Source organism: Lynx canadensis, chromosome D1 (genome assembly GCF_007474595.2).
Source record: "Lynx canadensis isolate LIC74 chromosome D1, mLynCan4.pri.v2, whole genome shotgun sequence".
In the NCBI taxonomy this organism is placed as follows: Eukaryota; Metazoa; Chordata; class Mammalia; order Carnivora; family Felidae; genus Lynx; species Lynx canadensis.
This window is the reverse complement of record NC_044312.2, coordinates 18,191,106-18,213,571: the sequence shown is the minus strand read 5'-3', so window position 1 is coordinate 18,213,571 and position 22,466 is coordinate 18,191,106. Positions and strand designations below refer to the sequence as shown.

Here is a 22,466-nt window from a genome sequence, read left to right as displayed (position 1 = left end):
TCACAATGGTTCAAAAACATAAAAATCGCTACAAGACAAAACTTTAATACCGAGTTTCTTTAGTTACTACCATTTGAGTTCTTTTTTTCCCTTCCACTTTTTGGATTTTCCAGATTTTCTATAATGCATATGCATTACTTTATTAGTCATAAAAATGAAACCTTAAAGAATACGTTAAGGAAAAGGACATTTTTCCAAACTCATCAAAACTAGCCAGACTTGTCAGTATGGTGATCAGTCTACCCGCTAGAGTTGTAATTTGTTGACCTTCAAACTGTTACGATGTTTTCACATTTTAAAAGCAAACCACCAAGGGGAAATATTTGGTTTTCCTGGCAAGTATGAGGAAACTAAAGCTGATTTCAATTATTTTGGTAAAGCAGATCAATCCCATTTGTTCTGAGAAAATACCACCTTGGTGGACTTACACTGAAATGGATAACCCATGAACCAAGTTTGGGTAATATTATTTTGGACGGAAATCACTTTTTGAGGATAATGAGGAGGGAAGGGAGAAGGCTGATTGATTTTTCCAAAGCTGGTGTGGGAGTTGGGAGGCTGAATCCCTCTAACCTGTAGAGAAAGCTTGTAGACTGCTGGAAGAAATCATTCCCTTGTACCTACTAACTGGACCAACCCTCCACCAGCCTCTGAATATTATCAAGCTGCTCTCCCCACTGGGTTCATGCCCAGTAAAATAAATGAAGTCATATTTCTGTCTGGCATAAATTATTAAGTTGTTCTATGCACGATTGCTTTAAATCAAGGGTGTATTAGCATATTCCTGCCACTCAGTGTCCTACCTGCATCTTTCTCATGTACATTTGGTCTCGGGTGAATTTGCCTCATTCATTCATGCATTCATTCATGGGAACTCAGGATGTGCAAGGAATCCTACACCCTGTGAAAGAATAAAAAATGAAAAAGGCATTTGCTCTGCTCTTTAAGTACCTTCCTCTGGTGAGTGGGGGTAAGAACAACATATGCGTCAAGCACAGATACTTCAATGACGGAAGCGCTAAGGGCCACGGAAAAAGTTTGAGAATGTTCAGGAGAGGGAGAGGTTATGTCCTCTGTCCTTGGGGGATGGGGATCATTGAGGACTTCACAGTGGAGATGGTCCATAAGCTAGCTCTTCAACAGGTAGGCGTTGGCAATATAGACATGCCTGGGGAGGGCTTTCCAGGAGGTGAGAATGGCCAAAGCAAAGACCTAGAAGGAAAGCCTGGAAGAGATGGGATAAATACAGACTGGGAACTGGTATGGTTTTATTGCAGGGTAGATGGAAGGCAGTTGACAAAAGTGTCAGGAGAAGTTTGAAAGATCAGCCTGGGCCAGATCAGGGAGGCCCTTAAATCCTCGGGAAGTAATGGCAGCCTCAGCAAATCTGCTGCTTTATTTGAAACAAAAGATGTGCTAGCTGAATAAAGATATTACTTATGAACTCTGTACTTTACTGGCCAACCTACCCACTCAAATGTTAACAGTTTCATTGTCTGACCTTTCTGAACATTGTTTTCTGCCTAACATGGACAAGGCTATTGATGGAAGTATGGAGTGTAAAATGGGTTGACCTGCATTACTCTACTTCTTTCTGGTTGTGTTCAGTAACAACAGTGGCTTTGCATTTTGTCTGGTCACTTCTTAACGCTAGAGGAACTTTGCTTTGTAGCTGACAGGGGTGGAGGGAAGAGATTTTAAGAAGTCAGCTCAGGCATCTTCACACTCAACTGGGGAATGCGGGAAAAACAACTTTTTACTTCATGCATCTACATATACGGTTGGCTTAGAAATAAATTACATCAAAGAGCACTCTGTGAGAACTAAGCCAGAGGATCAAACCCAGCAATATTATCTAGCAGCATGCTGAGGTGATCATGTAGAGCATCTTCTCTCTTTTGAAATGGGCATAAGGAGCACTGAGAGAAGGTCTGTGCCAAATCGCTACATGCGCATGTGCGCGCATGCGCACGCACGCTCGGTTTACCTTGCGTTAAGGGGAGAGGGGAGACGCAAAGTAAAAAAATAACTGAAATCTCTCTGTATTGAACTGTTTTTCATCTGGTCCTCTTTAAACTGGTTCCTCAAGTCCTGTCACTGCATCTGAGCTAGCCGGCATGCACCATCTCGTGGTAATGCCGCCTGGGGCTGTTTACCTTCTTGTGACTTCTCTCCTTGACCTTCACATTTGACCAAGCTTTGGTGATTTGAAATGCTTGCCTATGCTCACTTGGTGCTACAGGATTACAGATGATGTGGAAATGGAAGTCACATATCTGTTATTCTTAATGGAAAAGCTACCAAGAATCTAATCAGAACAATCCAAGTAGAATAACTTTCTAGGCGGACTCCGTGTGCTATGGATAACAGGACGGTTTAATGGACTGAAAAGGAAAATTGTTCTAAAATGTTCCTGTACATCACAAATTGGGGGGTTTGGTTCTGTATTGATTTTTCACATTGGTTCCACACCTTCGGTTCTGTATTCACACTCCCTTCCCCCCCCACCCCCGCAATTTAAAAATATTTTACACACACACACACACACACACACACACACACATTTAAAGAGCTCATCATCCACTTCAGACCATTTCACTGCTTATTTCAGTTAGTCTTTCTGTATTCTATAGGGCTAGGCTGTTTGTTTCTGCAGCTAATCCCATTAATATAATTTAAAGAAGCCCTGGAATGAGATAGAGGTAAAAGATCTCTAAACAGTGTCACAGTGTCGGCAGCAAACATGAAGAAACATAATAGGAGAGCTGGAATCTCACCAAAAGGAACACCGTGGGTGACAAACAAAACAATAGCAACAAGCTATCTCTTATCAGAAGAGCGCCCCATTCGTCAACACGAATTAACCATATTGCACTCCAAGCGAGATGAAGCACAGTCTCATTTTGCTAGCCATCAGAAAGGTTTTCAACACCCCCCAAGTCACAAACACTCCTGCTTCCTCCACTAAGCCCATCTCAACTACCCAGAGTCCTTAGCCCTTCTGAATTTCTACATGGTTTATAGTCCAAATCACTTTGATATTTCATGCTTTACTTCCTAGGTGAGTTTTGTCTATCCAGGCAGAGTACAGATAATTTCTTCCACTTCTTCACTACTTGGCCACAGAATCGAATGTGGCACTGTGTGTTAAAGAAATACCCTCTCAAGATCACTCCCCAACCTGAAAAAGGGCCAGCAGGATGAGAGGTCCTTTGGTCCCTCTGACTTCTCTGGCATAGTCAAAAGAGAACATCAGATTAGGCACAAGAATAGGAAAGCTGGCAGGATCTTTCAGCTAATTCTCTAGCAGATCATTGCGCTTACGTATTTGATCTTCATCCTCCATGATATGAGCTCTACACACTCTAACCCACTACTAGGGTCAAATCCCCAGACACAACCGCAGTCACAATGAATTGATTCCCTCACACGCTTCAGTACATTCCAGCCAGGGAAATATTTATATGCATGCTCTTAGCTAATATCAGGACAGCTTATATGCTCAATTGCTTTATGCCCCTTCCTTCTTAGGGCCTCAAGTCTGCCATTTCCAACCAGAGAGGTGGTTTTCTATTTTATTGCCTTTGTAGACTTCTTTCTCTCTCAACACCAATGCTATTTGTGTCATGGTAAAATTAGTATTTTTTCACTCATTAAAAATTTTTTTAATGTTTATTTATTTTTGAGAGAGAGAGAGCGTGAGTGGGGGAAGGCCAGAGACAGAGGGAGACACAGATTCCAAACCAGGCTCCAGGCTCTGAGCTGTCAGCACAGTGCCCAACACAGGGCTTGAACTGGCAAACTGTGAGATCATGACCTGAGCCGTAGTTAGAAGCTTGACTGAGCCACCCAGGTGCCCCTCATTCATTTTTGATTGAGGAGTAAGACATTAATAAAAATTTGAACAATTACGTTCTATCCAGAGTGACAACCTCTCGTGCCTGGTTGTCCTTAATATATAACAGGTTTGTTGACCCCTTTAGTTCTAAAACTTGGGAGCCTTTTTTTCCTCTGGAAGCCACACCAAGTTGTGAAATATACCTATATCTTTTTATATAGAGATACATATAAATTTACATTCATATTTATATAAAAAGATATTTTAATAAAGTAAAATATTTATTTTTTCTCTAGGAGAAGAGCTTTTTGAAGGTATGACATCACCAATCTTTGAGGGACACTGTTGGACGACCAGATTAACAGACCCTGGGGACACTCTTTGGGTAATGGTGGGGACTTGCCTGTGGGGAGAAAGTCCCCTTTCGTAGAAAGGCTGGGAGTAACTCATAGCTCAAGGCAACTAAAGGTTTAATTTCTGTCTTCAGAAGGCCCCATAGGAAGCACCAGCTTTAAGCAAAATCTTTATGAAAGGATTCCTTCTCTGAATTTTCCAAACAGGCCTCTTTGTTACTCCCCCAAGAGAGTGAACAACCAGTCAGGGAATTAAATCTCCCTTATCGTTTCCAGACTATTTTACCTTGCTGCTCACACCCCATTGGCGGGAAAGGCACAAATGGTTCTCTCAAGCTTCACTCCAACCACCAATCTGCCGTGTCTGAAATGCCCCAGCCCTTTCTGGCCTCATGTATTTGACTCCTACACCATGGGGAAGTCCCCCTTGGATTCCAAAAGAAAATTCAACTCCTTGGAATCCAAAACTAATAAACTTTCACAGAGTGGCCCCAGGTGGATTGGTTATCATGATATGTCAGTCTCACCTAGCCAATAAGACGGCCGGCTGGCAAGTTCCCAGGATGAATATTCTCATATGAGCATTGGATTAGAGGAAGCCAAAAGATTTTCGGCCATCTACACGCTCAATTTACACCCCACCTGGGTTCTGGGGTAGAGATCTTGTGACGGTTGGGGCCCTGCAAGGCAATTAAAAGAAATAAAGCAAAGTATTATATTTTAATTGATGTAATCTTCAAGCTCCCAGTGGAATCTGGGGTGATATCTGACTAGAGTTACCCTAGGTATCAATAGATACCTATTCTGTGAAAGTGCATTTAGGAAGACAAAACCCTATGAATCCTGAACTTCATTAACATGTGTATCCGTTGGGGGGGGGGGGGGAGGGGTTGGCTCAGACTCCCAGGACTACAAATTGAAAGAAGCCACCTAGACTTTCCTGGGATCTGAACAAAGAGCTCAAGGGGGTGGGGGAGTGGAGAGGGGAGAAGGGGAGGAAGAGAGAGATAGAAAGAGAGAGAGAGAAGGGCAGGTGGAGGGGAAGACACCAAGTGGGTTTATATTTTTATTTGCTTTTAGGGTACCTGGATGTCAGACACACCAAACTATTCTCCCCAAACCCAAACAGCTTTCATCCATCACTAGCACTTCAGGGTTTGTTTCTGTTTTATTGTAAATATTCCAGTTGAAGAAAGATAAACAGACAAGAAAAAACTGCTTTGTACAGTATACAGAGTCAGATAGAAAATACAGAATGGAAAAGAAAGCCAACGACGAACAGATAAAAAGCGGAGACATACCAAGGAAGACAACTAGTTGGGTGCAGGTTCACTCACCAGCTGGAGTGAGGTGCAGCGATAGTCCAGCAGCTAATAGAAACTGTCTAGCGCTGTCAGTCTTATCTTTATTCCACGCAGTGAAAGAAACAGACTTTATAAATGATTCATGGGGACATTTATTTCCCTAATCCATTAAAAAACGTTTGCTATTGATCAAGATATCCTGCTCATAAAAATGAGGTTGGTTCTTTTGTTGTTGTTTAAAAAAAAAAAAAATACCCAACCCTTCCTGCCCCAAATGTGATCTAACAGTAGGGACCACATTGTGAGAAGCAAGCGATGAAGCTGTGGGTTGGAGCAGTATGGCACCATTGGGGTCTGTGGTCAGGGGGCCTGCGGTGTCCACCCCACCAAAACCGTGGGACTTGAGGCAAGGTGGAAAAAAATACTCGTGTCCTCTTGTAGCTTGTCCTTATTTGATGGTCAAAGAGGAAAAGGAAAAAAAATTGAGATTCATGACAGAGAAGGTCAGCCTAGGACAACACTGGCATCCCTTACAGGAATAACCAGGAGACCATTTGCACCCCCCCCCCCCAAGGTTGGGTGGATGTCAACCTACCCAAATGGTAAAAAACAAACAAACAAAAAAAAAACAACAACAAAAACATGGAATTAAGCTCATCATCTTCCAAAGATGTTTTTATTTTAGTACATTCAGAACAGAAATGTGAGGACAGTTTGATTCAAGGTGGTGGCGGTGGGGGGGGGGGGGGGGGCTGGGAGCGGCTGATTACTTCTCTCTCCCTCTGGATTTTCGAAGTTGACAATCAGAAATTGCATAGAATTTGTTTTCCATCAGAAAGTGAAGACTCTCTGCGTGAAACTCCCAACTGGTGAAGCCAAGCAAAGGTCAAGGTCAAGGTCAAGGTGAAGCAGCAGCTGGGGAGCCTCACCCCGCCCATCAGATGAGCGCTCCGTACGTACCCTGCGAACATCTCACAAGTACAGCAGTAACTAGCAGCCATCTGCTAGCCTGGAAAGCATCGGTAACTCAGATCTTGCAGATGGAAGAGAAGTTAAATGCTTTACTTAAAGTCACGCAAGGAGACTTTTGCCCAAGCTGAGGGTAGAACTCAAGAGTTCCCAGGCCGGTGTATGAGCTGTGAGACCCCCCCACCTGTCTCCGAAGAAGCTGGCAAATTCTTGATTACTTAAGGTCTTTCCATTTAATACACACAGCGCGCGCGCGCGCGCACACACACACACACACACACACACACACACACACACACATATTTGCACCCAGGTCTCACATCTAAGAAATCACCCGATCCGTGACAGCCTAGGGGATCTGACTTCACAGGCAGCTACTGGGTTTGGTTAAAGAGATAGCGTTGACAGAGTGTGCACCATACCGACAGGGCAGCCCCATCCTTCCTTCCCTGTGAACAGCACGCTCCGGGGGAAGCCAAGGCCAGGGTGTGGGAAAAGTGTATCACCTGCCCCTGCTCCTTAAGCAAGGCCCCAGGACACCTTGTACATTCTGCTCTCCTCCCCTGTCTCTCTTCTTTAGAGATCACATTGACAAAAGACCAAATCGAACCCGGTCATAGTGAAAGTCAGAAAGACAAAGAGAAAACATATTAACCCCTGAAATCCCAGGCATTTCAAGGTCTCTCTGAGTAAACTATGAGTGGGTTGGATTTTGGCATTTAAAAAATTACTTTAATGGACTTTTGAGACTCTCCACCTCCTTCTTCCCAAGACTCTTCTCCTATACTCCCCATTATCCCCAATCCCCCCACTCAGAAGAGAGAGGTCAGCACCTGAAATCAGACGCACTTGGCCGCTCCAAATCCTAAAATTTAGGAAAAAGAAACAGGGATTATTTAGAATTCCATTCCCTAACCCAGCCTCCCCCTCCAAAAACAAAAACAAAAACAAAATCCCAAACAAATGAATAGAACGGAGAAGACAACAAAGAAGAAAAGGCGGGGGGGGGGGGGGGGGCAAGGCGCGGTGCAAGGGAGGGGAAAGAAAAGGAAAATAAGAGAGCATTAACAAAAATATACAAATCCAGAAAAGAAAAACTTCCCTGTTTAGTTTAATTTGTTTGTTTTCCTGTAAGAACTAGACCCAAGGTACAATGGCCCCTTCCTAGGGGAGAATTCCACTGATGGTTCCACCAATTCATTGGACAGGTCTGGGCAAGGCCCCCCACCCCAGACTCTGTAATTTTGGCGGGAGGGAAAGGCCCACTGGGAGAAGGTGGGTCCTTGCGGTCGGGAGGGCGGGCGTCCCCTCGCCACTCGGGGTGCAACGTCTCTGGGTGGACCCAGCTCCCGGACCAGGGCGCTGGCTCTGGCTGGGGCGTCAGGCTCTCCGATCTGTGTGTCAAGTTCCTGGATCCAGGCTCCGGAGAGAAGCGTGGACGCTGTACAAGTCCGGGCTCCCTGCGGAGCGCAGCCTCTGCCCCCCGGCCCTCCCGCCTCCCCACCTGGCCTCCGCGTGTCCGGCGCCCCCCGAGGCTACTCGGGCTCGCTGCTGTTGGTGGTCTTTTCCCACTCCAGGCTCTCCTCGCTGCGGGCAGGCGACGGACGCGCCCGCAGGCCCTGGAACCTGCGGCACTCGGGGCAGACGCGGATGTGTGTGCAGCCGCGGGCCACCAGGGCGGCCTCCTGGGCCAGTCTCTGCGCCAGCTGGTCCGGCTCCCCGGCCCCGCACAGCTTGCCGTTGCTGAGCGTGGCGGTGCCCCGCGGCCGGCGCTCCTCGGGAACGGGGGGCCGGGGCGGAGGCACCCCAGCGCGCCGCCGGCGGGGGTGGACACTGTCCTGACACAGGATGATGCTGCGGAGCTCGGTCACCATCTCCTGGCAGACGGACACCTGGAGGGAAGGAGGAGGTCACAGCCTAACCTCTCAGAAAGAGCCCCTGGGGGTCTCTTGAGCGTCCCCTGCGTGTCTCTGCAGGAGGGGGACTGGGGGGCCCGTGTCTCAGAATCACGTGATCCTAGGGATGAAGATAACATGAAGGCCTTGCAACCCACCCCCTCGGTCCATCTGCCACTAAACATTCCAACGCCCTCCATACCCTAGAGGTCAACAGCCCTGCCAGCTGGTTGTCCAGTCTTTGTTCCGAGGCCTCCAAAGATAACGTCCTCACCATGTTGGGAGATAGCCCGTGAAATGGTGCTTCCTTCTACTGAGCTCACAATCCCTCTGCGTGAAATTGTCGTCCATCGATCCCAATTAAATTTGTAACTTGAAGCCTAATAAATAAATATCCCCTCTTCTGCAGGTCTGTCAAGTATTTGAAAAAAGCCATGTCTCCAGGAACGCTCTGTTCTCAAGCTAAAGACTCATTCTTTTGATCAACTGGGTATAGCTGGAGATGATAATCACTGTAACAAAAGCAACAACAATCACCACCTCTCCAGGTTCATAGTCTCCTGATAGGAAACCCTTGGTCCATCTATGTTTCGGAACGTTTTAGATTTTAGGGGCGCCTGGGTGGCTCAGTGGGTTAAGCGACTGACGCTTCATTTGCTCAGGTCATGATCTGACAATTGGTGGGATCGAGCCCCACGTTGCATTCTACTTGGGATTCTCTCTCTCCTTTCTCTCTGCCCATCCCCCGCTGAAAACAAATAAATAAACATTAAAAAAAAAAAGAATGATTTAGATTTTAGAGAGGTAGTGAAGCATACATAGAATATATTGCGCGTCATACCCCGTGGGGTCTAGGGCAGACTCTATATATTCAAGCACATTAAAAGTTGTTAAGAGTGGGGCGCCTGGGTGGCTCAGTCGGTTGAGCGTCTGACTTGGGCTCAGGTCATGATCTCGCTGTTTGTGGGTTCGAGCCCCGGGTCCGGCTCTGTGCTGACAGCTCAGAGCCTGGAGCCTGCTTCGGATTCTGTGCCTCCTCCTCTCTCTGTCCACCCCCCCCCCCACCATGCTCATGCTTTGTCTCTCTCTGTCTCTCAATAATAAACAAACGTTAAGAGAAAAAAAATTTTTTTAAGTTGTTAAGAGAGTAAACATCATATGATGAGAGTTCTCATCATAAGGAGAAAACTGGTTTTCCTTTTTTCCTTCTTTTCTTCTTCTTGTATCTGTGTGAGATGACACATGTTAGCTGAACCCATTGTGGTAATCATTTCACAATAGGTGGAAATCAAATCATTATCCTGTATGCCTGAAACTTACACAATGATGTATGTCAATTATTTGGCAATAAAACTGGAAAAACCACATTAGTTATTTATGTAGCAAAGCCTATGTACCTTACACCGAGTGAGATAAAGACCATAAATACTAACATTAGCCTTGCACTGGTTCGAATGTTGTCGCCAAATGCGTTTTGCATCAAATTTATAAAAATAACTTGGCACTTTCTAAGCTTTTTAGGCTTCAGAATTGTGGGTGAAGAATCACAAGCCCGTGTTACTGCTGCTACACTTCTACATCTACTACTCCCGCTGCTATGTCTATGATACCCATTTCACAGATGTGGAAACAGAGGCTCCGAGAAGTTATTTACCTTGTGAAAAATTACTTGACTCATCGATGGCTGACCCAGATTTTGAACCTAAACCCACCTACTCCAAAGCACATGTATGCTCAGTTTGGTTCTCTACTCTGTGCTGGAAGGGATGCTTTCCTGGACTCTGATGGAAGAAGAAACCTGCTCTTTCATGGTCTTTCTTCCAATCTTCCAGTTCTATCAATAGGACAGTTGTTCTACCATAGCCAGATAGCTAACGGAGACTTTACTCTTCATTTTGGTTCTCTGAAGTCCTCACTGAATTTTTTAAGGTACATCCAGACCATGGGTGAACTCTTGGGAGAATAACCAAATGTGCACAGATCCTCTACTTAAAGCAGCTACGGAGAAGTAGTATCACCTGATGGGATACGGCCGGCATCAAGAATGAAGACCTGGGTTCTGGACCTCCTACTGTTGCTAAATATCAGAGATTCTGGGCAAGCCCCTTAACATCTCTGTGCTTCTAATAATGACTGTAACAGCTAAAACAATACCACCTGCCTACTCTATTATATGTGGCAAGACACTCATTTGTTGGATGCCAATTACTTATCAAGCACTGTGCTTTGGGGGGAAATATAGAGACAGAGGACACGGTGCTTTCTTTCAGGCAGTGTTTAGTAGGAAGGCAGATCCAAAAATAATTGTACCACAGTGTATGAGTGCTCAGTGCACAGGTTATAGTGGTGATGGAAAGGAGGAGAAATGATCAGCTCCTCTCATCCAGGGCAGAAGGCACGAGAAAAAGCTTCACAGGGAGAAGAACACTTAGGTTGAACTAAGTCTTACCAAGTAAGTAGCACCACCATTTTAGCAGTGGACAAAGAGAGAAAGCCAGGAAAGATGGAGGGAGAGATAGGAGGGGAACCAACAAAGCTTGGTGCCGGGAAAGGCAAGGGAGGAGAGAGCTCCTGGAAGGAACGGTCCACTTCATCAAGGGGCGCACTGAGGTCCAATAAGGCCCAATGGGTTCTCTGGTTTTGCCCACTGGGAGGGGCTAGATCTCAGCGATGACCTTTCAGTGCAGGGATGGGGAGGAGCCAGACTGCCTTGCATTAAGGACGGGCTGGGAGGTCAGGAAATGGAGACTGAGATAGTCGGATCACCTTGGTCGGCCAGAGGGAAAAGACAGCGCAAGACCAACAGTGATCCTGTTACTATTTTAAAACAGAGGATAAACTTGCGCATAAGTTGAGATTTTGGAGAGTCAGCAGGCAGCAAAAATAAAGGGGAGAACGAGGAGGACCCTAGAATAGCCAAGGAAAGATGGGACCAAGGGAGACAGAGAGGGATGGCCGGGAGCATCTGCGGTGGGCCGCAGGGGTGGTTTTAGCTGTGGGTAGAGTTTTAAGCGGGAGTTGTAACTTGGGGCTGCCCACTCCTGATTTCCTGGGGAGATGGGAGATAAAATCAACCTCTGTGCACGGAGGGGCCAAGGGATGTGAGGAGTGGGCGACGGTTTGGAAGTAGTAGTGGGTATGGGAAAGAGGCTGAGCACAGAAAAGTAAAAGGACCAGCAGGCAGTGCTGTACTGACAGCCTTCCCCCCACCCCCACCCCCACCTGAGGCTGGACTCCACTGACGGACGGGCACACGTACACTCATGTCCTGCTAGGAGCTGTTTCTCCAGCATCAGTGAAGCCAGGAGGCTCAGGGAGATCCAGGGTTGAGAAACCGAGAGAGAAGCTACTGTACTTTAAAAGCCGAATGATGCCATCAGCACATAAGGATTTGTGCCCCTTCTCTGAGGCAGAAAAGGACACAGTCTTCTTCCTTCTAACCAGACCCTTCAGTCTGTGGGAAATCTACATTAGCCCAGGTGCGAAGCCACAGGTTCGGGAATTAAAGTTACTCAAAATCCCCGGGGAAAAAAGACGTAATTCTTGGGCTCACGTAAATTGGGGTATCTCTAAACACCTTTGCCGGGAAGTTAAAAACATCCTAAAGATCCAAGAAGTAACGTCAACGGTTTCCATTGGCAGCCTGGTACTTTTGCCTGTTTTTCTCTGCCATACTACGTCTTAAATTGTAGTTGTAGAAGGCTTCGTTGTGCATAAAACATTCATCCCATATGTATTTGCCGGGCCGTTTCGGAAAAGAAGCTGCAGCTCAGAGGTTAAGTGTGCTTTCTGTGGCTGCATCATTAGTAAGTGATAAAGCATGAACCCAGATCTCTTGCCCTCAGGATTGAGATTCTTTCCCCTGCACTGTCTCGTGGGCACTCCACCCTTTTATGGGGTCTCAAAAAATGATTTTTGTACATGCCCGAGCCCATCCGCCAACACTACAGGTCGTACCCCTTTGAAGGTTTACCTCAGTAGCTTCCGAGTGTCGGAGAGTCCATAAAAACTCCAACATAGCCATAAAAATGGCCACGATTAAGCCACAAATAAGAACCACAAAGATTCCACCAATATTCTCCATTCCCAGTCCTGTAAGAAAGTGAGAACGAAAGGTAACGTAAGAGGGCTGGAAGACGTTATTGTTCTACCAAAGATGCTGAAGGTCATTTACATAGCCAGAACTTGAGTCGTGTAGATACTTTACACACATATTCCTTGATAGAGTTATTCTTTTGAAACAAACAAACAAACAAACAAAGGAGAGGCATTGATGGAGTAAAAGAGGGGAGAAGGAATCTGGTTGCAAAAAGAGGAGACTAGAGAGAAGCCTTCAAAAAGCCATCTGGGGGTGGGAGGGGAAGGTCATTTTAAGAAAAGGGTCATTGAGGGGCACCTAGGTGGTTCAGTCGGTTAAGTGACTGACTTCAGCTCAGGTCGTGATCTCACGGTCTTTGAGTTCGAGCCCTGCATCAGGCTCTGTGCTGACAGCTCTGAGCCTGGAGCCTGCTTCAGATTCTCGGTCTCCCTCTCTCTCTCTCTGCCCCTCCTCCACCCACACTCTGTCTCTCTGTCTCTCAAAAATAAACATTTAAAACAATTTTTAAAAAAACATTAAAAAGGTTTTTTTTTTTTATGAAAAGAAAACAAAACGGATTAGTGAAAATTTGATTTAGCCTACAGAGACATGATAGCAAAATACCTATACAGTCTAGACGTTTCATAAAAAATTTAGTGAATCTCTGTAACACTGGGTTTATTGGATATAAAGCAGTTGTTTTAACTGAACTGTGGGTAGAAAAAATTCCGTTTACATTATCTGCGTCAACATGTTACTTAGTTAGACAGTAAAACGTTTTATCCCTCCAGACCAGTGTTTGTCAAACTGGGCTACCCAACAGGACCACCTGGGAAGCTTGTTCAAAATATAGATTTCTAGTCCTTACACCAGACCTATGGAATCCATGTCTCTGAAGATGGGGCCTAGGAATCTGCATTTTAAATGTTTTAAATGTTTTTACTCATTTTTGAGAGAGAGAGAGAGAGAGCGCGAGCGAGCATGAGTGGGGGAGGGGCAGAGCGAAAGGGAGCTGCAGAATCCAAAGCAGGTTCCAGGCTCTGAGCTGTTAGCATAGAGCCCAACGTGGGGCTTGAACCCACAAACCGCAAGATCATGACCTGAGCGGAAGCCAGACACTCAACCGACTGAGCCACCCAGGAGCCCCGGAATCTGCATTTTAAAATACATTTCACCAGTGACTCTTTTCTAGCCAGGCCTAAAATGAGTGTGCAGATTGGTATTTTCAGAAGCAATGTACATGACTAAGTTCCTTGAAGTCAGGCAGTTCCCAGTTGCCTCCTCGCTGCCTAGCATGATACACAGCACGTACTCAGTAAATATTTGTAGGTTGTTTCATTTCCACAGTGTCAAACACTGAGTTTAGCTACGTAACTGGATGCTTTGCTTGGTCTCAGAGAAACCCAAACCTTAGGGGCAGTGTCATAAGCACATGAGACCCCGATTCCCCAGGGGCCACATTCATAAATCAAAAAGCATCTTTTATCCAGGAAAATGCCAGGAGGGTAGCTTACACCCTGGGCTGCTCTAGAATGCTTGCATGTTTGAGTGTTTGTTTAATCAGTAAGGGGATAGGGAGCTATGTCAGTGTCAGGGAAAGCCAGCCTCGTTGCAACACTAAGAAATGAGCCTAGTTCAGGAGCAGAAATCTGACACTACTTTCTGCACCTTGGAAAGCTGGAAAAATAGCCCCACCTAGTCATTTCAAGACTCCCTGGCTTTCCTCTCACGAAGCCTCAAGTGTTGCTTTTTTTGTTTTGTTTTTACAACAGCCCGGCTGGGTGCAGTGCCCGCCCACACTGATAATTTGCTACCACGGCTTACACCACGAATGCATCGCAAGGACTCTATACTTTGGTCTGCAGGTCTACGCAGTTGACTTTTGGAAACCAGTGCAGATATGAATCTTCTATTTCGAATAATCAAAAACAGCGGGGTAGTTAAAAAATCAATTATAAGGGAAGGCATAGAGGGTTTGGAGTAGATTTCCACTTTCCAGGAGGAAGATGCTTGGGGTTCCTGTGAACACCAGCCCCAGGTTACTGGGACCATTTGGGCAGAAAGTTTTTTTTTTTTTAATTTTTTTTTCAACGTTTATTTATTTTTGGGACAGAGAGAGACAGAGCATGAACGGGGGAGGGGCAGAGAGAGAGGGAGACACAGAAGCGGAAACAGGCTCCAGGCTCCGAGCCATCAGCCCAGAGCCCGACGCGGGGCTCGAACTCCCGGACCGCGAGATCGTGACCTGGCTGAAGTCGGATGCTTAACCGACTGCGCCACCCAGGCGAGAAAGTTTTTGACCATGGGAACGTGAGGATCCAGGTGAACGGGGCAGACACAGGGGGACACTCGAGAAAGAGGGCACAGAGGGGCCTGGCTGGGGCGTTCTGGCACATGCTCCAGCAGCAGGTTAAGGGGTGGTGAGAGCCGGGTGTTCAGATGTGCATCTGAGCCTCATGGATGAACCAGAGCCTCCAGCTGGCCCGTGTGGAGAAGGCCGGATGAGGGCCTCAGTGAAGGGGAAGGTGACCACAGTGATCCCAAGGATATCCACCTGTTCAGGTAAACGGAGTCCCCAAGCGACCAGTGAGGTACTAGAAGACTCTCTGATCACTTTGCGGTACTTCTGCCTGATACAGGAAAAATCCCCAAAGAAAAATAAGAAGCCTTTCTTCCCCTTCCAACTCCGTCTAGTGAACACCCATTCTCTCTCCTTCCTTCCCTGGCCAAGCTTTCTGAAACAGTTGTCTATATCAGAACTGTTTTAAGACATTTTCAAGCCCTTAAAACCGCGTACCTTTGGAGGCCCCGTCTCACATAAAAGCGAGAGGAAGAAAATGCACCCACATCTCCTGTTCAATGCGTTTTAAAAATTTTGCTCCTGACGTGGCTGAGTAGCAGGCAACAGTTAATTTATAATGGGCTGTGATTTCTCAGCAATCATCGCGCATACCAGGGAATGTTTGCAAAACGAGAAAAAAAAAATCTAAGCAAAAAAATTGTTTCTAAATGTAATGAAGTTTTTATGAATATTAAATTTAAAAATTAATGAAGTCGAAACAATGTTACATTTTGGGGATATTTAATTAAACATGTCTTAATTTAATTTTGCCGTTTCTTTTTGCGTGTTAGAGCTAATACATTTTTTCAGACCTCAAACATAACTTTGGATTCTTGAAAAGCTTTTAGGCCCTGGGTATCTGAAGAAGAAAGTGGTTCTGTTCTGAATTCACTTTTTGTTTTTCCTGTTCACTCATCACCCCATGTGATTTTGTCTCGCATCACCAAAACCACCCCCACCAAGGTCACCAACGAACAGTGTGTTTCGAACCTACTGGAAGTTTTCCGGTCCTGATCTTAAGTGACCTCTTGGGGCACTTGGGATTGCCAAGCACTCGCCCTTCTTGGCTTTTTATAAAGACATCGCTCTCTTGCAACCTCCTCGGTGCCTCTGCTTGCTCTGTGGCACATTCTCTCATTTTCCTGAATTTGGTCTCTTGTCTCTCCTTCCTGCACTGGCTCGTACCAAGTCCTGGTGATTTTACCTCCTACATGCTTTTCAACTTCTTACCCTGCTAGTACTTCCCTAGCTCAGGCTCCCACTGTTTCTTGCTGGGACTGTTGCATGAGGCCTCCAAAATGATTCCCTGCTTGTAGTCATATAACTCAACTCTACTCTCCACTAAGTTTGCCTGAGTGATCTTTCCAAGATGCTAAAATCCAACCGCAATAACATCTCTAGTAACTGTTCCCAGTTCCCAGCGCACAGCATTCTGTTCCCAGCACCCTACCTTCTGTACCTTTACTCCCACTGGCACCTCTCCCTGGAGCCTACCCCCCCAGCCCCCAGACACGCACCAGGCTAACCTTAACCTTTCCTTCAAGACTTAGCTCATCTTACCTGGCTCTGTGAGTTATACCGCTTTGGTGTTTCATTGACAATGCACCGTGAATCATTCTAACGTTGCATAAAATAATACCCTCGTTTAACCTGATAAATCTGGATTTCCCGCTAGACTGTGAGTTCCATAAGGGGACGATCCAGGTCTGGATCAACTCTGTAACTCCACCATCATGGGGCCTGGCCCATAATAAGAGCCCAATAAATGTCTGCAGAAAGAATGAACAGAAAGCAAGAGGATAAAGACATCTCATATGTGGAAGCCTGCGTTATCAGAAGCTTTGGATCCATACTGTGAAATGTATTCATTCCTAATTCATTTTAGTTTGAAATAATAGTAAAGTGCGACAGCCCTTGTCGCGTGCTCGCAAGCCTGATCACAGAGGCAGAAGGCCCAGACTGCACAGAGTGGCTGGCCAAGGTGGGACTGAACACTGACGGTGAACCTACCACGTGGACCGATGGTACCGGGTCCCAGGCAGGTGCAAGGGAACTGGGGAGGGTTATAAACAGACAGGTGATCTGTGCTGGGAGAAGTCTGATCAGGTTAGGGAAAGCCTCTCAGAGGAGCTGAGGTTTTAACAGGATGCGGGTAGAAAGCATGAGTCCCCAACACACCCCACGGTCCTTCTTTCTCAGCTTCTGGTGTTTCAGGGCCAGCGTGTCAATCACGGCTGTTGGCTCAAGAGTGCCGATTCCTGGCTGAGCGGCCTCCCCACCCAGGAGCGAGGCTTGTATACCACCGGTGCCTTTAGGAACTTACTGGAAAGTGGAAGCAAGAATAGATTGTTGGCAGAGCCTGAGTTGAGAAACAGATGGAGTGGGAGCAGGCAGCGAGCTCTAGGAGAACACAGTGGTTCCATTTAATACTGTCATCAGTCATTCTGCTAAAGTCAAATGCCTTCCGCAGCACACAGCCTCTACGCTGGCATGGGCACCCTCCAGTCTGACCACAGGCCCTCGTTGTGCTCGTAGCCGCCTCGGCCCTTGCGAGGGGACGGCCCGCTAATCACCCCTCCTCCCTTCCCTTCTTCAGACGGCCCACACAGACGCCACCTAGACAGATGGCTTTCAGACAGAGCCTCTCTTGACACGTAAGTCTCGGAGCCTCAGCTATGCCCCAGCCACGAGACTGCATTAACTGACATAGAATCGAACTCCCCCTGCAAAGTCTTGGTTGATTCAATCCTAACACCGGTGTCGCTCATAGCTTGTCCACAAATACAAATTACAGTTGGCAAATGCCAACAAACAGCATTCCGTGTCTCTAGAACTAACAGAGGGAAATGGCAACCTAGAAGGGAGTACCGGTGATAGACCGGAATCTCCACCCAACTGCTCTGCCATCAGTTCTGACCTGGAAATAATCACCTTTTGGATTCAGGGGCACATGCGTCTCAGGCCTTAACACCCTTTAATACCTCCAGATGGCACCGGGGAAATTTGCGACTGAGACGCAGGGAAGTTCCTTTTGAACAAGGAAGGGGCAGGGCTAGCCTGGGAGGCAAGAAGGCAGAGGCCACAAGAGCCACAGAGGTAGGTACAAAGAGAGACTAGCATCAGCATCCCAGCAAGGGAGAGTATAATTACTCTTGAACAACAGTCAGCATATCTCTCTTGAGAAACCTCCCTGACCCGAGCCCTACGCTGTGTGCTGAAGTGCTGTGCAAAGTTCCACACTGAAAACGCTTGACGAGCACATGAATTCCTTGACCAACATGACTTTCCAGCACTTTCTGTTTCGGAATCACCTTCACCTACATCCATGCAAATAGCTTCCATGGTCTCATCTCCACGGACTTATTGATTGTAAATAGCAGCTTCACGAATCCATGTGGGAGCTGACCTGTATGACCTTCCCAGAAAACATAGAACAATTCGTCAGGTTTGCACGACTGAGGACTGTGAGACAGTAGGCATGCCACTTACTCTTACTGTGACATTCATTGACTAGAACTGGCTGAGTCTGGAGACAGTGATGGAAGGAGAGCAGGCGAATGGACACGAGATAGAAGAGGGATGGCAGAGGCATCTGATAAATTTTGCAATTTATCAAAACATAAGCCTGGGGGAGGCACTTTACAATTTATCAAAATATGAGCGCGAGCGCCTCGGTTTTAAAAACATGTGCTATCTCATTCAATTATCATTAAAAACGCTGTGAAGAAGGCTCACTGTCGGCATTTTCCAGTTAAAGAAACAGGAATTCAAGGAACTTAAGCGAAGTTGCCCACGTTTTCAGGGCAGAGGTGTGAAATCTACATAAATCTGACTACCCAGATAATGTTCTTTATAAAAATAGGGCCGACCTTCATGACTGTTTACTATGAGCAAGGTGACCAGGCTAAACATTCTAATTTCATCCTAACAGTTGCCCTGTGAAATTGGCACTGTGTTTACGTCCATTTTTCCGACAAGGCAAGTAAGGTTCTGGAGTCAGCTAACTTGTCCGTGGTCCTGTGGCCAGTAAGGAAGTGTCAGATCCAAACTGAAGCCAGAGCCTGAGCCCTTACCCCCAGCCCACACCGCCTCTCCCTGGAACCAGGGTTCCTGATGCTACAGGGAGAGGGATACAGAACTCACCCTGACACTTTGATGACTGGATTCATTCCTGGGACCCCTCCCCCAACCTAGAGTGACCAGAAAGAGGGTCCTATTCGTTCCGCTTATAAAATTCCCTTCTCTCCTTGACAACGTTCCATCGAATGTTTGAATCGATGCTTTATCGACTTAACCTTGGCTCAGTATCCAAAGTTGGGCTGCAGCCTTCGGAGTGGCTGACCTCCTCGCATGCAGACGCACTGGACCACCGTCTACCTCTGTTCCTGATCGTGCTTTCTGGCACCCCCCGGGAGTTTCTCCGTCTCTCAGCAATCAATCTGATTGGATGAGGGAGAGGCTTCCTCTGCAAGCATCTCTCTGAGACACTATCTAAACTCCCATATTCAGATTTCCCGTCTTGGCTCTCTCCAGAGAAACCAGAGAACCGGGATAATCAGGCTGGGCCCCCTGAGAAGAGACAGAGAGGATAACAGCCCCAGGACCCATCCCCCACCCACCCCTTACCCCCCTCTTGCTAAGATGTCTCACACTTTCATTCCCGCTGTGCCAGACAGCAAACTTCCTGCTCTCTAAGGATTTTGTGAGTCAATACCACTGGCCTCTTTTCCATCCTTGAAAGGGGACCCTGATTTTCACAGCCTGGTGGTGTATTTATGTTCCTTTGAAGCCCGATTGTGAGCCTGTGTTTTTCAAGATAAAGGTATTTAATTTCCTTGGAATTTACCGACTACCTTTTTGTCTGACAATTGTTCTGCAAAGCCTTCAGTAACCCGATCCCCTTGAATTGGGGTGCCGGCATTCTGTGAGTGGCTAACGAGATTTCTTTTTATAGGGGCGGAGTGAGAGAATAAACAAGTGTTGCCGAAAAGAAAAGGCAGAAGAAAATGCAAGAGCTTGGAATGAAGCCTGCTGCTTTTTGTAAATTCCCATGTAGCCTTCCACACGCTCCACCATTTCATTTTTCAGCTGCAGATGAAGGCAGATGGTCACTGAGCCATAGGCAGGGAAGGAAATTGGGGAGATGAAGCGAAGGGGTAATGTTGTGGTTGCCACCAGAGCCAAGGGAGGCCTGGCAAAAGACTCAGGAGCAGTGGCTCCATCCCAATGTTAGGGTTCTTCTCCGAAATTTGGCAGCGACGTTTGAACTGTAATATTGGATTAGAAGCAGGGTAGCACCAGATCCTTTTCTTTGAAATTGCTCGCATTTTAATAGGATGATGAAGTAGAGACGGATTACATCAGCTACTGCACGCTGCCTGCTACCTTCTGCAGATCGTCCTTGACTTACGACGACGTCACGTCCCCGGTAAAAACCCATTGTAAGTTGAAAGGATCGTTAAGTGGAAAGTGCATTTAATACACCTAACCTACCCAACGGGATGGCTTAGCCTAGCCTACCTGAGACGGGCTCAGGACGTTAGCCTGTGGCTGGGCAGCATCATCTCACACAAAGCCTGTTCTGTAACAAAGTGCTGACCAAAGCAAAAACTAGAACGACTGAACGGGCACCGGCGGGTGGTCGGTGTATCGACTGCTGACCGGGGTGATCTCGGGGTGACGGGGAGCTGCTGTCCAGCGTCACAGGAGAGGAATCACCCTGTATATCGCTAGCCTGGGAAAAGATCCAAATTCAAACTTCCAAGCACGCGGTACATTAAAACGTGTATAGCTCACGCACCATCGTAAAATCGAAACATTGTCAAACCATCGTAAGTCAGGGACCGTCTGTACTTGAAAGCAAAGTGCCCACAGCCACTGTCAGCTTCAGAAGTCTCTGCAAAAAGGACCTTCTTCACAGTTCACTTCATTGCCGTCCCTGTCTGCGCGCTCCACGTTCTCCCCCCTCCCTTAGGCACACGTGAGAGCCCACTGACTCACATCACGAAAAGAAAGATCACCTACGAGCTACTCTGGAAAGCAAATTAAAGCGACTGCCCTTTGTTCAGTCTGAGACACAAGGGGGAAAAAAAATGTTCCTGTGGCTCCACTCCGGGCAACCACTTAAAGACTTAAAGGAAGAGATCCTTCGGGTTACACCGGTCCTGTTCTTCTGCCGCAGAAGGGGCTCCCTTGAGCAGTAGCTTATATTCCATAAGCCTGATGGCTAATTTGCCAGAGAGAGGCCAAGCAATGCAATGGTGCCTTCCGTTCCAGGCTGGTGCTTGTTGCTTGGCTCGGAGGAGGTCACACGGACTTTCGCTTGGCTTAGGAAGCCTTGTCGCCTCACTGAGGAACGTTCGTCTGGGCTTCAGCCATGGCAGAAATGGGGCCGCTGCATTAAACGGGCACTAGCTGCCGTGGCTGGGAAGGGAGCCGAAGCCCCAGCTCTTATGATGATTTGCACAGCGTCTCCCAGACAGCACCCTTTGGACAAGACTGCGTATTAATACAGCTCACATCCTTTTCTTCCAAAGGACGGCGGCACAGAAGCAAGTTAACCCCGGCCAGTTGATAGAACCCTAGCATCTTCTGGGGCATTTGGGACCCGGGCAGGAGGACTTGTGCTATTTATTTCTCCTTTTCATCTGTTCCATTCTCTTCTCTGTGCCAGAGAACATTTGGTCCCCAAGTGCAGCTGGGAGCCTCCTGTCACTATGTCCCACCTTCCCTGGGAGCCCGATCTCCCTGTCTGCCTCCCTTCTCCAACCCTCCTGAACTCTGCTGTCAGATCGGTCCTCCTCAACCTCTGTGGACTGGGGAAGGATTTCCAAAGCTAGTCCCTCGGCAAAAATTCTAACGTAAGTTTTCTCTAAGTTACCGGATGTCTACCTCAAGCCCCCATTTCCACCTGATTGCCACAAATGTAGATTTCTCAGTCATTCCAGGTTTAAATTTAGCTAAAGGCAGTGTTGTCTCTGTTCCCGCTTCACCCCAGATATATTTCAGGTCCGAGGATAAGAAGGGGGTGATGTGCCATGGGGGTGGGTTTAGGTATCTGGTCTTAACGCAGGATTCCACTTAGATTTCTAGTATCTTTGGAGCCTAGGAAAATGCAAGCCTGCCACAGGACCCTCCCTGCCCTAGGTCCCCATGTCCCATCCCTCATGTCCCTTCCTCACCGTGGCATGACACATATTTCTGGGGCTTTCCAAACTCCAGAAGTAAGCAAAAATCTGTTTACCTCTTAGAATCCCCAACTAGTTCCATCTACTACTGTCTTGTGTCCCAGCAGGGCACAAGGCTCCTTCTCAGGGACCCTCCCGATTCTTAAAATATCCTTTTCCTGCTCAGAAGCTCCCTGTCCCGGCCAGGGTGTTTTCTGTCTGGTTTGCAGACTGGGTGGCCTGGGTTTTCTATTATTTTTCCACTCTCTAACTTCATGCCAAGCTTCCTTTAGTTATTAGCCTTCTGTATTGCAAAATATTCTTCTGGCAAATCAAAAACCTTGACTTCCAAGAACAGTGTCTCTGCCGAGTTGCAAGAACTGTTGGAACTTAAGGCAATGACTGTCCCCTGAGACCATGTATGCCACCGAGAGCTCAGAATTCCACCCCACAGCACCTGCTTTCCTCATGCCACATCTTACCCCAGCACCTCTGAGATCCGTAACTAACACTCTCAAACCC

The 22,466-nt window shown here is 47.0% G+C and overlaps 1 protein-coding gene across 1 annotated transcript in view; it reads right to left on the bottom strand.

The window, feature by feature from the left end:
• Positions 1-7,999: 7,999 nt before the first annotated feature.
• GRIK4 (glutamate ionotropic receptor kainate type subunit 4) overlaps positions 8,000-22,466 on the bottom strand; it is a 183,033-nt gene continuing 168,566 nt past the window's right edge. Inside the window, exons 20-21 of the mRNA XM_032595059.1 lie at positions 12,333-12,451; positions 8,000-8,356 (exon numbers count right to left, since the gene is read on the bottom strand). Coding sequence (XP_032450950.1) covers positions 8,000-8,356; positions 12,333-12,451 — 476 coding nt within the window. The remainder of the gene's footprint in view (positions 8,357-12,332; positions 12,452-22,466) is intronic.